Source organism: Cupressus sempervirens, chromosome 2 (assembly GCF_028749045.1).
Source record: "Cupressus sempervirens isolate cs-2001-9-10 chromosome 2, ASM2874904v1, whole genome shotgun sequence".
Lineage (NCBI taxonomy): Eukaryota > Viridiplantae > Streptophyta > Pinopsida > Cupressales > Cupressaceae > Cupressus > Cupressus sempervirens.
Genome location: NC_143119.1, coordinates 397,275,994 through 397,293,040, shown reverse-complemented (window position 1 = coordinate 397,293,040; position 17,047 = coordinate 397,275,994). Strand labels below are relative to the sequence as shown.

Below are 17,047 nucleotides of genomic sequence, written 5' to 3'. Positions count from 1 at the left end.
GTACGTATCAATCTTGATGTACCATGCCCGAGGGGCCTGCTTCAAACCATAGAGAGCTTTTACCAATCTGAGAACCTGATGGTCTTTACCAGCAACCTTGAAACTAGGAGGCTGCGTCATGTAGACCTTTTCATGGAGATCACCATTCAGGAAAGCACTCTTTACGTCCATTTGATGGACCTTCCAGCCAAACTGTGCTGCCATGGCTAGGACTAATCTGATGGTGCTCATCTTTGCAGTAGGAGCAAAGGTCTCCTCATAATCAATGCCCTGACGCTGAGAAAAGCCCTTTGCCACTAAACGAGCTTTGTACTTATCCAAAGTACCATCTGATTTGTATTTGATTTTGTAGACCCATTTGCAGCTAATGGGTTTCTTCCCTGGGGGAAGATCAGAAAGGACCCAAGTGTTGTTCTTCAGCAGGCTCTGGTGTTCAGATTGCATGGCCTGTTCCCACTCTGGAATTCCTTTAGCCTCGAAATATGTTTGAGGTTCAAACACACTGTGAATGTTGGCCATAAGAGCAAAGTTAACAAAATCTATAGTTTTGCTCTTTTTGCGAGTAGTTCTCCCATCAATGAGCTCATCATCATGAAGATCAGCAAGTGTCTTAGCCCACCACTTAGGCCGGAGAGGAGAATGACCAACAGTAGTACTAGGAGATGCTTGATCAGCAAGATCCTGATCAGAAGAATCTGGATCAAACTCAGGTGAAGTATCTTCAAAACGAGGTGATCCTGCAGGAGAAGCCAGAGGTGTCTGTACAGGTATCACTGGCAGGACTGGAGCTGTAGGAGCTACTGGAGCCCTCCCATCAGGTGGACCTAATGGAAGCCGAACTCCCAAATCATGAACCTGCATAGGCTGGTCTGCTGGATCAGGAACAGGAGAAACAGGCATGAATGGTCCTCGCTGCTCATCAAAGACTACATCGCGGCTGTATATGAGACGAGATGTCTCAACATCAATAAGGCGATAGGCTTTGTGAAGACTGCTATATCCAGCAAGCATCAGTTTCTGACTCTTGGCATCCAACTTGGTGCGTGAAGCATCAGGGATCCAAACAAAAGCAAGAGAGCCAAAAACTTTCAGGTGACTGATTCTGGGCTTGCGACCTGACTAGGCCTCTTCCGGAGTTTTACCTTTGACCGCCACTGTGGGTGACCGGTTCAACAGATAAACTGCAGTGTTAACTGCTTCTGCCCAAAAACGCTTCGGAACATGTCTGTGTTCGAGCATGGAACGAGCCATCTCGGTGATTGTCCTGTTCCGACGTTCAACTACACTGTTCTGTTGTGGCGTGTGGGGTGTGGTGAACCAGAGGTGGGCATTTTTTGATCGTGGGAGGCCTCCAGTGTGCTGATTGAATTTTGCCATGTGTATCCAAGAAGCTAGAGAAAACATTAGAACAAAATTCCCCCCACTGTCTGATCTAAGAGTAATAATAGATTTCCCAGACTCTTTTTCAACTAAGGGTTTAAACTTCTGAAATACAATAAATGCATCGGATTTCTTTTTAAAGAAATACACCCACATTTTTCTACTGAAATCATCTACAAACAACAAAAAATACATGTACCCAAGAACAGAAGGAGTGGCCATAGGGCCGCAGATATCAGCATGAACAAGCTGAAGTACTTGAGAAGCTCGCCAAGAATCGCCACTGGGGAAAGGTGTGCGATGTTGCTTCCCAGCCTAACATGCGTCACAAACTCCAAGGTGTTGGGTTTGAATCTCTGGCAAACCAAGAACAAGCTCATCCCGAGCAAGTTGTGAGAGATAATGCACATTTAAGTGCCCATATCGCTGATGCCAAAGTGTGCTGATGGAAGATCGCCGAGCAGCCATAGCTAAGTCCTGAGAATCACCAGAATCAGTAAGTCTGAAAAGACCATGATCCTCAAGACCAACTGCAATAGTAGACTTAGTCGCCCGATCAGTGATGGTGCACTGATGTGAACTGAAGGTGACTACCAAGTGTGGAGAATGTCGCAGCAACTGACTGACCAAGAGTAGATTTAGTTCCATCCCTGGAACGTAGTACACATCAAGGAATATGAGCTTCCTCCCAACAGACTGAATTTGAATGTTGCCTTTACCAACAACCGTGTACTCTTCTCCACCACCAAAGATAACAGAATCTGAATAAGGCTGGTAGTCAGTAAACCAGTCTCTGCGGTGAGTGAAATGTCGAGAGGCACCTGAATCAATGTACTAGGCAGATGACTGTACATGATCTGTGGGTCTTTTAGCCATGAAGGCATAAAAGGCAGATTCCGCCTGCTCAGTGTGCTCTGCACTGTTCGCTTTGGGTTGCGAACCTGATTGCTTAGACTGGGCAGCTAAGCGTTTCCGACATGCAACCTTCATGTGACCATACTTGTGGCAATAGTTGCATTGAACGTTCTTCTTTTTGGTACCATCGGATGCTGGAGCAGAAGACTTCTGCTGAGATGGTTGCTAAAACTTGCCCTTATCCTTCTGAAAGGATTTCGCAGCAAAGGCTTGCTCAGTGGAGGTGGAACTGGAGCTGCTACCGAACTGTTGTTTCCACCGATCTTGCTGAAGTAGCAGGGTGCAAAGATCAGTGAACTTTAGATCAACACTAGTAGATGTGATGATGAGAGTCTCGATAAAATGCTCATAGGAATTTGGTAAACTCCGAAGAGTGATTACCACAATATCCTCTTCCTCCATCTTGCGACCGATGGCAAGTAACTGATCACGGATTTCCTGAATCCGATTCAGGTGTGCCTGGAGCGAGGTGCGCTCATCCATGACAATAGAAAACAGAGTGTTTTTCAAAAAAAAGGCTCTGCTCTTGTCGAAAGTCTCATGAAGACCTTTGAGATGTGTCCAGATTTCGGCCGCTGTCTTGCCGGATGGAATCTGAGAAAGCTGGTCATCAACTACGGATAGTTTGAGAAGCATTACTGCCTCTCGATTATTAAGATCCCATGTATCTTGATCAGGACCCGGAGAAGTCGGACGCTGCGTAACACCCAGAACAAGTTGATCAGTGTTTCGATATTCGAAGATTGCAATGATGTGTTGCTTCTAGGTTCCATAATTGCGCCCATTGAATTTGGAATTATGCTCGAGCAGAATATTTGTCAAAGATGCCATGGCACGTTTTTCAATGAAAAACTTGTGAAAATCTGTGAAGGCACGTTCTTCGAGGCAAAAATACGGAAGACCAGAAGAATCAGAGAATGACCCAAAAGAGAGCTCGAAAAACCCAGAAGGAATCTCCTGTCATTTTTTGAATCCGCTGGCTCGAAAATCGAGGCACAAAAATCGAGGCACCCATAAAAAACGGACAACCCAGTTGAGCTCTCGAAAAACCCACCAAGAATCTGCAAACAAACTTTTTTTTCGACCCCAAAAATTAGGGTTTCGAAAAAAAATGGCCCTAGCTGAAAAAAACTTGAAAAAACTTCAGATTTCTTGATGAAAAATGGTCGAATCTGCTTCCCAGAGCACGATGACAGACTGAGACGGCTAAGAGCATGAAGATTTGATACAGAAACATGCAGATTTTCACCCCAAAAACGCGAATCTCCAAAAAATGGCCACGATTTCCACGCGATTTGCAGACCCGTAATTCGGGAATTTCTCCAAGCAGAAAAACCCTAGGTGGGTTTTGGAGAAATTAGCTGAAATAATTTTGGAAAAATTTAAACAAATAATTTCAAGAAAAAATTTAAGTATTTAGCTCTGATACCATATTACGAGGTAATTGGTAAATACTTGCTTATTAATAACAGAGACCGAAAGGTCAATTTATACAAAAGGAAGAGACGATGTTTCCTTAGGAAACGATCGTAAAGAATAGAAACATTCTATTCCAGAGAAAGCAAAAAACGAAAGCAAACTAAAGCTAAAGATATTTACAAGATAACCATTAACTAATAATAGACGTCTTATCTATTATTGTAATACTTAGCACACATTGCATCTAGGTGATGCTCACAGAGGTGAAGCATCAGGACTTCTTGGGAGTTAAAAAATGATAGGTTTGCTTGAAGTCATTTCTACAGTAAGCCCAAGGGCAGATGTTTACCAAAGCCCTCCTCTTTGCTTGCTTAGTAGTTCACGTGTGCATGTTTTCCCTATCAATGTCTCTTCCTCCCAAAGACATATAACCATGCAAGAGCTCTCTTGGCCTCTGTTACATCCCAATTTTGGCTCAATTTTAAAATGTTCATATAGTCGTTGAGATTTCATGTAAAGTTAGTTGACAGGTAAAATTAGTTATGATCATGTGAAATGGTAAGATGGTTAAATCATTATAATTTCATATGAAGTTAGCATGCTAGTTAACCGTTATGATAATATTTTAATGTTATCTTGGAAAGTTGGTTATTCATCATGAAATTATGGAAAGTGAAATGATGGCTAGCTATAATGATGGTTTATGAATAATAATTGTTATGGTAATTATGATTATGTTGAGGAATGACATTATCATGGAGAATTTCTTCCTTGCAGAGCACATCGAAGGGGGGAAGCATTGCTAGAAAGGGGTTGGGTATGCGGGGTATCACCTACCATTGAGCAAATAGGTGGGAGTCCTAAACCACCATGACCAAGAATGAAATGACTAGACAAGCAATAAGAACAAAGGATGACCATGAGCTATTTAGATAAACAAATGAAAAGAAGCATCATAAAAAACATAAGTAAGAATATTACCTTCATCATGTATTATTTCTTTGCTCTATGCAAGCTATCATACCTTGGTATAAAAATATCTCGTCTATAATACTCGTGCGGGTATGAAATATGTACGTGTGTATTCACATATGCATATATGTGTGTGTGTGTGTGCGTGTGTGTGAATGTGTATGTATGTATGCGAAATTATCACTAGCGTATACATATATATGTATGTATGCATATATATACCTACATATCATATTACTTAGGCAAGCATGAATATATGGGAAGTGACATTATTATACCAAGACACATGATAGACGTATTTTTGCCTCCCTTGCTTTTATATTTCTTTGTCGTGAGCATGGTCATTAATTTCATTGCTCGATCAACCTTATTATATTTTGCATCTGCCACCTTATGGCATCAGGCAAAAATTCTTTATATTTATTCATTTTTGAATTTTCAAAAGAACAAGGCAATCTTGCAACGTTTGCACCGCATCATTCTTGATTCTAACTGAACCAAGTGGGAGGCTTACCATCTTGGCCGATACAAGTTTATAATGTGTTTTATGATCCCTGCGGATCAGACTTTTTTCAAGACGATATTCAATGTTCTCTCTCTATTCTTTTGCAACATACTGAAAATTAAGAATTATCTGTAATATAATATTGATGTGTATCACATTGAGGTGATGGGATAAAAGTCATTGCTAGAGCCAAAGCTCCTAGGTTCAGGCTGTGTATTGTTCATCGACCCAATCAAAGTATTAGTGTCGGGTCGTTTTGCTTCCACCGAATACTTTAGACCGATACCCAAAATCAGGTCATGCATTTGTTTCCTTGTATTCATTACACCATGTCTTTTGTATGTGATACGTCATGATTATCAGTCCTAAATTATTACTTCAATAACTTGTCATTCGTATGGGTTACGTCATGATTATCAGTCATGTTTAATACTTCAATGCTTGTTGCAAGATTCAAAGCTACATATATTTTGTTAATCTAAAATGATCTTATGTTGATATATTTATGCTTTCAGATAGTGTTGCACTATGTTGTGAGTTTTCTTAATAAAAGATCTGATCAAGGAGTTCCATACAGGAGCATAACCAATATGTCCTTGAGAAGGAATACTCTCTTTTGTAATAATTGAATAGAATTAAGACCATACTATCTTATGATGCCATAGGCCAATAAAGGCATGATATATGGAAAAGGAATAAGAGATCACGAAATCCAGAAATTCAATGTAAATTTCCTCTCAAGTAATGAGGACCTTTTATGGTCGAGCTAAGGGGAGAAAAGAGTGGGAAGAATTCCTGCAATGGAAGAAAGAATATATTCAATATTATCATCTAAATCAAGTATAAAGATAGCTCATTGAAATCCTTGTAAGGACTCTTGTTGTCAAGTCGAGCAATGGTTTGTTACTTTGGCTCCAAGTTGCTCAGTGACTAATCAGTGGTGTTCCAAGCCTAATTCCAAGGTAGGGAGGGCCTTTCTCGATTGAGATTGTGTGGGGATATTCAAGGGTCCACGGTTGGGAGGTAAAGCCCTTGACAATGCTTCTCCTCTCCACTAAATACCAAGACAGGCATAAGACAGAGATAAGTTATGCATTCAATTATCTACTAGTAATAGGTATTTTATTTTCTTGAGTTTGAAATTACAAGTTGCAGATATGTTAGATTGATGAATCTCGGAAATCAGTCCCTCTTAATGTATTTGGAAAATAGTTAAATCAATTGATTTTCCAAGTGAACATGAAATGTATCTGTATGCATGAGATAGGCATACTAGATGGTTGTTATATTTGCCTTTCATTTATGTGAATAATGAATATGAACGTATCCTTTAACTATATGTTATTGCCACAATTAGCAATAGGAAGGAAAAGGGATGATACAATGGTATTTGATGCCCTAAATAGTACATCATTATGATACAATGGTATTTGTGCCCTAACTGGTATATGTGGACTAACTTGGGTTTTTGCAAATGTTGCCCTAGGAGGATTCCGGTTTCAGAATTTAGGGTATGGAAAACTTAAGTCCTCTATTTAGATTTATTGATGATTCCTTTAATTGATTGGTATGATAATTCCATTAAACTGATTGTAATGTTAATCTCTTCCGCATGAACATAATTGTTATAACTGCCTTCTCATGAATGTAATTTAGTAACTGTATTTCATTGATTTGCTAGTTGTTAGCTAAGGCCCAGATAAAGGGGATGTTACAACCTCCTTATATGAGGACCAATTGTTGGTTGATATTGATTATTTATCCCTCAATTCACAACACAGTGTATCCCTTCAAATTATTTGGAGTATATCCTCCTTCATCCTTTTTTGGTGGAAGGGTCGCCAACTTTCATAAGGATTGAGTCACCACTTTTCATTGTTGCTATGAGAATAATGTATTATTCACCAAATTGACCTCCCTTGGATATCCTAAAATGAAATATTCTCCCCTTTATATCTCAAATGTGCACCTTTTCATAATGATCATAAGCTTTCACAATTACCACCCTTTGAAAGGATCACAACCTTTCAACATTTTTGCTTTTTGAATCACAACCTCCCATAATTTGCCACCCCTTCGAAGAGTCACAACCTTCATCATTTCTTCTCTTTGAAAGAGTAGCAACCTTTCATAATTACAACCCTTTGAAAGAGTTACAACGCTTCATCATTGTTGCCCTTTGAAAGAGTCACTTCCTTCTTTTCTTCCCATTCCTTTCTCTTCCATTAATCAACTCCTATGCTCCCCTCTTCCTTCCTTCCTCCATATCCCCTTTCAAATATGTTGATGCATCCAAGAGCCTATGTTGCAAGCCAAGAACGGAATCTTCACTACACAATGAGAAGCAACCACAAGCTACTTCACCAATCAATGTACACAATGCATTGATTTAAATGAGATATCTTACAATGTACAACCCAAGTACTTATAAAGCATAAAGCGATAGAAAATAATACAAGTGATGAGGTCAGATGTTCCAATCAAGAACAAATGTAGGTATAACCACTCTAGTACAAAAAATGACAAACACAACCTAATTAATTAACATAGAGTTATGTGTGTCTAGAAGAGTATTATTTCCTAAGTAAACTAAGGAAATCATGCACAATATAAACATGTACCGATACACAACACCCCCATTAAGTGTAACTTAAGGAGAAATAATCAAGAGCTACAATAAACGAATGAAAATGCAATATGCAATATGAGATGCATTATGGATCTCGATCGCCCATGTACAAATTTTATGCAATGAAATGCAACTCTCTCACAAGCAAAGAAAAGGAGAAAAAACCCTTTGGGAGAAAACTAATCTTGAAAAGATAGAAAACACACTATTGGTAAGCAAAAGTAAAAGAAAGGAGAACTTCTCAAGAAAACCCCCCCCAAACCCAAAGACTACTTCCTTCACCCCTAACATTGATCACAATTGGAGATAGTAAGAAGATGCCCAAGGTCTAGTGAAGATGTTCACAATCTGTGGCTTTGTAAGCAAATACTCCAAAGAAAGAACATCATCCTGAATGAGTTGTTGAATTAAGTGTGTGTGGATCTCAATGTTTTTGGCATGTTAATGCTCCATAAGGTTGTGAGAAATGTGAATGACATTCTGATTATCACACGAAAGAGTAGTGGGATCCAGAATTTATAACTGAATTTGATATGTCAGAAAGTTCCACTAAAGTCTATTAGATTCAATCTCTCCATTTTGAATATCTGGAAGGCTTAGTGGATTTAGGACTGGTACACAGGCAGATTTATTTAAAGAATGCCAATTCATACTTGGAGGGATGTCCAAGATAGAAGAGTTGCAAAGCTCTGGATGTCATTTTTTGCTTTTTGGGTGAACTCAAGATATTGAAGAGTTGAAAGAATTGAAACAATTACATCTTTCAATTGGTATTGCACCTTCAATGTGGCGAATTCTAGTCCGAAGGAAAAAAAAAATAGATTACCTCTATCTTCAAGGCTAGCTAGCTCAAGGGTTTTCCCTAGAAGCTAATGGAGTCTTCTGTATAATTTGTCAAGTCCTTCAGTCAAATGCCGGGCATGTGATTGTTGTCGGGAAAAAAAATTAGAGGTCATGTATTGGTTCAAATCAAACACCATCAAATAAGTTTCTTGATGGGAATGATAAAAGGAAATGAATTAAAGAAGAGCAAAGGGGCCTAGCAAGCATTTGGTATAAGCAAATAATTTGAGAATTTGAAGAGTCTTTTGTATAAAGACGCACAATTTCGAAAGACAAGAGAGTCGTGGCAGTTTATTCTTGTGACAACGATTCAATTTCAAAACACCTTTTCTTGTGTTTCAATTCTCAGTTCAAAGTCTCGCAATAAAGAAATGTCACTTGACCTTCATAAATGTTTTATATCTTGTCATATGCATTTGAATGACATTTTGGGAGTTTTCTTTGTCATCATTTCAATATCTATGATATTATGCATTCATGACAGCTATTCAATATTTGGTATGTCAGAGGTTCAACCTATTGTCGAATCTTTAAGGTGATGAAGTTATGGTGTTTTATTGTGATTCACGATTGCAAGGAAATATAAAAGTCTCAGTCAAATGTTGAATAGTTATAGAAAATTAATGGAAGATTAAATAGAAAGTGCACGCCGCCAGAATAAATATTTTGATAGATAATATCGGTGTAAGTATTTGCCTAAGGCAAAGAATGAAATGCCAAGATCTAGAAGTTCAATTGATAGCACAACTAAGAGAGAAAAAATAATATGATCAAATGAATGATTCAATATTGATCAAATAATAATGGATGCCCAATCAATTAATTCAGATAAGAATACAATGTAGATATGCCTAAATATATAGGCAATACATGATAACTAGGAGTGATGGAAGAGATAACCTATCAACTAGTCAAGGTATACTCACATGTACACCAAAGGCAGATCATCCTCCAATGTAAAACAAAGTATGTGCAACAAGTGCAACAATGAGAGGATGGTAATGTGATAGGAGCACTAAATGTGGATCTCACACACAAAGAGGTATGAGATGACAACTAACTCCACCTAAAGTGGATTTTCCCACACCATGTGCTAAAATGGAATGCAAACTCCTATACATCTACATGACAATTGATATGCAAATACATTATCCTACGTGAACTTGAATAAAATAGAATTAGGAATATTTAAATTCACCAATACCCCCCCTTATGTGCAAATTAGGGGAATGCACATAAGCTCACAAGGTTAGATGGTAATGCATGATGGGACCTGGCTACTAGGCCATGTTAGGTACCCATGTACAATATGCAAAAGCAAAAGATATGCAATGCAATCTCTCATAAAGCGGAGAAAGAGCGAAAATCTCATGGGGAAAACCCTTTCCCAAAAAGAGAGATGGAAACAAAATGCACAGATGGATGGAGTAACCAAGAACCCCCCCTCCCCTCCCCCCAATTATGACATATATCACACATATACAATCATCTCTCCATAGGAGGAAACAAGGAGACATGATATCCCCCCATAATGTTGAATGTCCTACAAAGATGGTCCAAGATGTTAACCAAAAGTTCTCCATAGGAAGAAAAGGTGGAACTAATTAACATTCTTAAATCAAGACACTTAACCATTAAAAATAAACAATACAAAATGATTTGGGCGGTTCCAATAACGGAAAATAGAGAGTAAAAGATGGATATCACAAAATTATTCAATTATGGCTCATCTAGAATATAGATATCCCCAAAAGCAGGTATGTTCCTATGGGCAGCTCTCCAAAAATGAATTTTAACTGCTGAATGTTTCAAAAAACTAGGTTATGGACCTTCAAGATGTCTGTTATGTGAACAAGAACATGGACACCTGCTCCTTGAATAATAAGATAGAAGCAAGCGTAATTAAAGTCTTCTATAACAGATGTAGAAATTCCAATCATATAGAAGGTAATTTCTCACACTGGGATGGCATAATTAGAAAGAACTGGTATGAACTAATTATTCCCCCGCAATATGGAACAGAAGGAACTCAAAGTAAAGCAGATAGAGCTGCATGTAAATGGGCAAATCCTAAGCATGGCTGGTACAAATTAAACTTTGACAGACCTCTTAGAGGAAATCCTGGAGAAGTAAAAAATGGTTGTATTATCCACTCTTGGGAAGGAACAGTTCAGGCTAAGTTAGCAAGACCTCTTCACAAAACCACCAATAACATGGCAGAAATTGAAGTATTGACTGCAGGATTATTATTAGGAAAAGAATTAGGGATAGAACAGTTAGAAATAGAAGGAGAATCTCAAATAATTATTAACGCAATCAAATCTCGTGGAACCCTGAATTACTAATTAAACTCTATATTAGAAAAAACCATTGAGCTATTAGATATATACGGAGAGACTGAAATTAAGCACATATACAAGGAAGGGAATAAAACGGCAGATGAATTGGCTAACAAAGGAGCAGATAAACTCTCCATCAAATAAATATACAAATAAAATTCAAAAGCATTTATATACATATCTATAAATACACAGACACACATATTCAAACATATGGAATATGTATATAGTCATACATACATACATACATACATATATATATATAGATTCATATGTATATAAATTATTTATTTTGTTAGTTGCTTTCATTACCCTTTAGATATGTATTCTTATTCTTATTCCCACATAAACAAATATTTTTCCACTAAAATTTTGAACACACACACACACACACACACACACACACACACATATATATGTATATATGTATTATAACAATTCTTGTATCTAAGAATGTAAAAATGGTCTTCAAATGATGAGTTCTTACAGGGCACAAATAAGAGGAATGGACAGCAAGAGTGAAAGGTATTACTTCAACAGTTCAACTGTACAAATAAGCATTGTCATCGTATGAATTGTATTTCATCATTTTGTAAAGAAGGAATGCCTTTTGAAACCCTCATCATGGGAGAGACGTGTAAAATTCACTGCTGAAACTATGTAACCCATTAAGGGCTAAATAACTGAAGTAAAAAGAAGGTATGCCTTCTCAAATACCCCAATTAATTTGGGGTCCTTGTATTTTCTATTTGACATGTCCAATGCTACACTAGGGGTTTTCTTCCCCATTTTTTTAATCTAATATCAATAAAATATTGGGCAGAGCCTTTTATCAAGCAAAAAAAATTAATCTAGGTTTCAGCCCATTACCTATCAGGAAAAATAAAAAATTAAACTTTTAAAATAACATATTAGAAACCATATTTTAAAAACTTCATAGTAAAATGTTTAAACAAACTAAAACTAAAATTAATAAACTTTTAAAAAAGGTAGTCCTACATGGACCCCTAGGTAGAGCCTGCGTATGTACTGTGCAATACCACTGCATAGTCTGCACAAGCGATACCGTAAGGTACCAAATTTCTTTTTAAAACAACATTTCAAAAAAATGAAAAAAAAATTAATACATTTGTACGACAAGCCAATGAGGGGATTTTTTCCAACTCTTGCTAACGAAAAAAAATTCATACATTTGTACGACAAGCCAATGAGGAGATTTTTTCCAACTCTTGATGTCTAGTTCTGATTCAGCAAATGAATAGTCGATTATGGGTTTTTTGGATGTTCTGATAGCAATGGTGACACCAAGTCTGGCCCAAAGTGCTCCAAATTTGCTGATTAAGTCTTAGGGTAACATTAAGGGCTAAAATTGAATTAAATGGTATGTTCTCCAAATTCCAGCATTGTATCATAGCTATGTTGTGATAATTGTTTCTGAGTGCTATAAATTGGAAGCTTGGTGGAGGAGGAAATTGCTTAGTTTTTGGAAATTGTATATGTTGGGCATTATGTATCTCCTGCTGAAAGGGGCATTTTATTGTCCAAACCTGTGGATGTTGATCTAATCTTTAGGTACAAAGATCTGTAAAGAACAATTCGTGGAAGATTAGACAATAAAGAGATAAGTATTTCATAACTCTTGAATGATGTTCATAAATCTTTTATGTAGTTACTATTTCATAAATTAGAATAGTGAATCATGTATGCTTCTAGCATTGATATGACACTCCCAATAGATTGATCTTATGAACTATTAGTCATCTCTCTAAAAATGGTTGCAGGACAGATCAAGGAGAATAAGGATGATGTGAGATTGCATTCAAGGAAGGAAGAGCTCGATGCATCCTATGAGGAATTCGTGCAGGCCAAAGAATGAAGACACAACTTGTTGCCATAAGGTTGAGATGGTGGCACATAACTAGAGACATCTCTAAAAGAAGAAGAACATATTCAGATTGTCTTATGATCAGTTCCTTCTAAGAGGAGGAAATGACATTTAGGAGATAAATTCCAAGAACTGAAGGCATGAGTTAGGAGCATTAAGATTCTAAGATTAATAGAGGGGAGTTTACTTCCAGAGAATTTCTTTGCAATTTCTGAGGCAGCAGGGATCAAGCGGAAGTGAAGATGTAAGCTACGTGGGTTACAGTGTTGTAATGGAAAAAGAATTGCACAGTCAATCTGAATTTGACATTAGTAGCTCTACAAACTTTCAGTATCGGGTGATTTGGAATGAGGTCAAGAAGGAATGTCCTGGACTTTAGCACATCAGAAGTTATAGAGGTGTGTTGAATACAGTTCCTCTAAGGCAAGCATTGCAGGCAATCTTTGAATGAGAAGGTCAGGAGGTTGATGCAAGTGCTTGAAGTTTCAAAGGGAGCTTAAGAGGCAGATGAAAAGTGGCAAGTCCTTTGCAAAGGATCAACAAGCTAAAGAAGCAGTGTGACTTCAATAACTCATTGTCATGTTGGACCATTCTTTCATTTCTTTGTTATCTGCATTGGTTACTCTGGACGGTTCTATCATTCTATGTTTCCTTTAATGGTGTTATTGGATGGGTCTCTCTTATTCTGTATCCCGTCTTTCATTTAGTTTCTTAAACACACGATAGCATTGTTGTTTCCACACTTATGCCATCATGGTTACTCTATGGAGAGGTTATAACAGGATGTTGTCGGACTGAACCAAAGAGTTGTTCCAATATTAATAGTGGACAAACACACTCTTCTAGTTGCTTGTTTTGGATCTGAGAGACATTACCTAGCTGGTTAATGTGATTCAACAAAGGGGTCAACTTAGTTATTCACTGAGTCTCAACAAGGGTTTCAAGAAATGAAGATATTTTAGGTATTTTGACGTACAAATATTTTGGCTTTATGTTTGGTGATTTTTTAAGTTTTGTGGTGAATTTGACAGATTATTGTAAAGACCTTGTTGCTGGCTAAAAATGTGAAGTCTCCAATGATGCCCTAGTTGGGTTGTATCCTTCCAAAAGCATTGGGAAGCGTGGCCAAGCCTCAGAATGTTCTGGAAACAAATGCAAATTTGTTGGCTAGTGTTGTATGACAATATTTGCTGAGATTTTAAGGTTGTCAGTAGATCATATAAGTTTCTATGTTAGCTGTACCATGTACTTATAAAACTGGATGATAAGTGTGAGCCTTCCTCAGATCATTCACTGCCTTTATGGCATGTGTTTCATAATTCATCTGATATGTTGGCAACCAGGTCTAGAAAAGCAATAACAGGGCTTGAGGTGTTGTTTTATAACAGTTTTGGTGTAAGTATTGAAGGGCATACTGTTGTACCATGCTATAGAAGTCATACATTTTTGGATCTGAGCTTTTCTGGGTGTGTATGGCGCCTATTTTATTGGCACTCAATTACTGTTGCAAGCACTGAGTAATTTAGAGGCCTTTACAGGAGTGCAAGTGGAAAGTGGATGCCATTGTGGGCCATCATGAGCTTGCCCAACTCACTGTATTTGCTAGAGCAGGTGTTTCATACCTGCACCATGACTGAAAATGTATTTCCAGCTTAATACTCAGTGATTCTAGCGAATGTGATGTGCCTGAGAATCATATTAGGGTGTTCTTTCTGTTGGTGATCACTTAGGTGTGTGGTTAACAAAGTTGGAGCTAGTTGGGCAATATTCCTCGCTGCCCAGCACAAGAAAGAGGAGCTTTGGATCATAACCACACCTGTAATACCGATCCTTACTCTGTTTTTGAGGTATCTCAAGTGGCTTTATTTGTTTATGTTAATTTCATGGTTTTAACTCTGTTTTGGGGGTATCGTACGAAAAATAGAGATACGTAATTGCAATATTGTTTTCACTTAACAATCCAATGCAACAACACATATTAACGGCCCTACATTCTCGTGACTTTCTTGCCCTAATACATGACATAATTCACAATCGAGCTAATATTCAATTGAATATGGCCAAAGTGATTTAGATTAAATGTTAAGAAATCTTACTCTATTGCAATGCCAAGGCCAATAATGATAAATTTGCCGATAATTGTCTCTAGACCAAATTATGTAAATACACCAAATTATCCCCCTCTGTAGACAAGCCACCCTGACTTTAATCTATTTAGCTGCAAGTGAAAATGAGGCTATTATGCATCATAGCCCTTTTACATTTATCATTTAAACAAAAAAATATCTCTTCAAAGATTAAGGCTTCAGAGCTAGCTTAGCCTCAGCTAAATATAGCAAAACTAAACAAATCAAAAAAATTGAAAGCATTATTTGCAGTCCATTGATTCTATAGCTTCGGCATTGCCTTTAAACTCAAGAACTAGAAACAATACAATAATTGGCTTATAAAAAGGAGGACCGTTGCAGGCAAATGACAGAGGAAGAAAAAATTGTAGAAATGAGACATACCTTTTCCATGGGCAGAGTGAAGCAAGCGGTAGCAAAGGCTCCGATGAGAACAAGCGTGAGCATGAAACGAAGGACAGAGTTCCATGTAACCGCCATGCTAACGCGTCGACGCCAGGGCCTGTACTCTTCTTCGTCATCTGCGTAGGCTTGTTTCCAGGACGACCTGGCCCTCAGTCTCCCAAAAGTTGCCAGGTTGATTCCCTCAGATGTTCCCCTAATCTCCTATCTCCTGATCCAGCCCGAGCTTCGAACCTGAGACTCTTTGTCACTCGCTTTACGCGGCTGGTCACTAGTTTGGGGTCCTCTGCAATCGGTGAAGGAGACAACCAACGAACGTGCACGGGAAAGCGGGCAACTACAGTTTCCCAATGATGATGTAGCCCACGCAGGATAATATTTGATGGTCCTATGGACGTATTTATTGTTTTGTTGGCAAAAATACATAAATTGTGTTTTTCATATGAAATGAGATTTTGGGTAGATCCTCAAACGTTTACTAAGAGATACGGCTCGCTACATATAATTTTGGGTAGACCCTTATGGCCACACACCATTTTATTCTAGCTTACTTATGGCCACCTATCATTTTGATTGGAAATTATTTGATTTTTTTTAGCAGGAGAGTGACGAAATTTGCAATGACAAACAAGGTAGAGAAGACAACAGGCCAAGTTCGATCCTATGAACTCGCATATTCAAGACAAGGATTTGTCAGGATCTTCCATCCATAAAATTTCGTAAATGCACCTTCTACATGGTAGAACCTTGATTCTTCTATAGGATTTGCAGAGCGACAAGATTTGAAAAGCAATGGGTTTAGTAGGACAAGGGCAGCAACAGGATTTGCAACGACAAAAAGGGCAAAGAAGACAACAGGTCGGGACCACATAGAGACTGAGCACAGGAAAGGAGACAGGTTGGGCCCACAAGGAGTAGCAGACGACAAAGCAGGAGAGACAAAACCCTATTATTATTTTATCAAACATCGAGATTATAGGTTGGACTTTGCAAACTATCCTTTGTTCTCTCTTTTTTTCCTACTGTATTTGTTTGTGAATAGTTTGGAACTCGAAAACTGCATTCACCTTTTCTCTCACAACAAAACAAGCACCACACCTAAACACACAACAAACACAAACACAAAGAGATTCTACATCTGGGTTAACAATGTAGAATATTGTGAGGCTATGAATAGGAGGCCCTACACCAAAAATTCAAGATCGGGACAGGGCATATTATGGGAACCTAAACCAGTATTTGAACACTCTTAGGATGGCACAGTGGTCACTCTGCAATCCTCAAATGTGATCACAACCAAGGACTATCGCAGATCATCGATACATCTCGCCAAAAATGCAATAGGAAGAGCATCACGATGTAAACACCAAATTCATTTTCGTCAATGAAAAACAATACCTAGGGATACTTAAATGGAGACAAATTTGAAAGAAGAAAAGATAGCTGCAGAAGAGGAAACTTATCATGATTTTACCAAGGACAACTAAAAGCCTCCTAGTAACCGATACAAAGGAACAAGAAAAAGATGTTTCACCGATACAAGAGGAATCTCAAGAAACTATGACAGGGATTCCTACACTAAAAGATGGGGCAGACAAAGGAACATGCGAGGGGGGCTTCCTACAAGAACCC

General features: G+C 38.0%; 1 protein-coding gene across 2 annotated transcripts in view; it reads right to left on the bottom strand.

Annotated features, from left to right (window-relative positions):
• Window positions 1–15,789, bottom strand: part of LOC149572810 (uncharacterized) — a 232,135-nt gene extending 216,346 nt beyond the window's left edge. The window contains exon 1 of one of the 2 annotated variants that reach the window (XM_089813891.1): window positions 15,398–15,789. In XM_089813891.1, coding sequence (XP_089670017.1) covers window positions 15,398–15,493 — 96 coding nt within the window. In that variant the 5' untranslated portion in view covers window positions 15,494–15,789. The remainder of the gene's footprint in view (window positions 1–15,397) is intronic. The other variant, XM_089813892.1, reaches the window with a different exon arrangement.
• Between the last annotated feature and the right edge of the window lie 1,258 nt (window positions 15,790–17,047).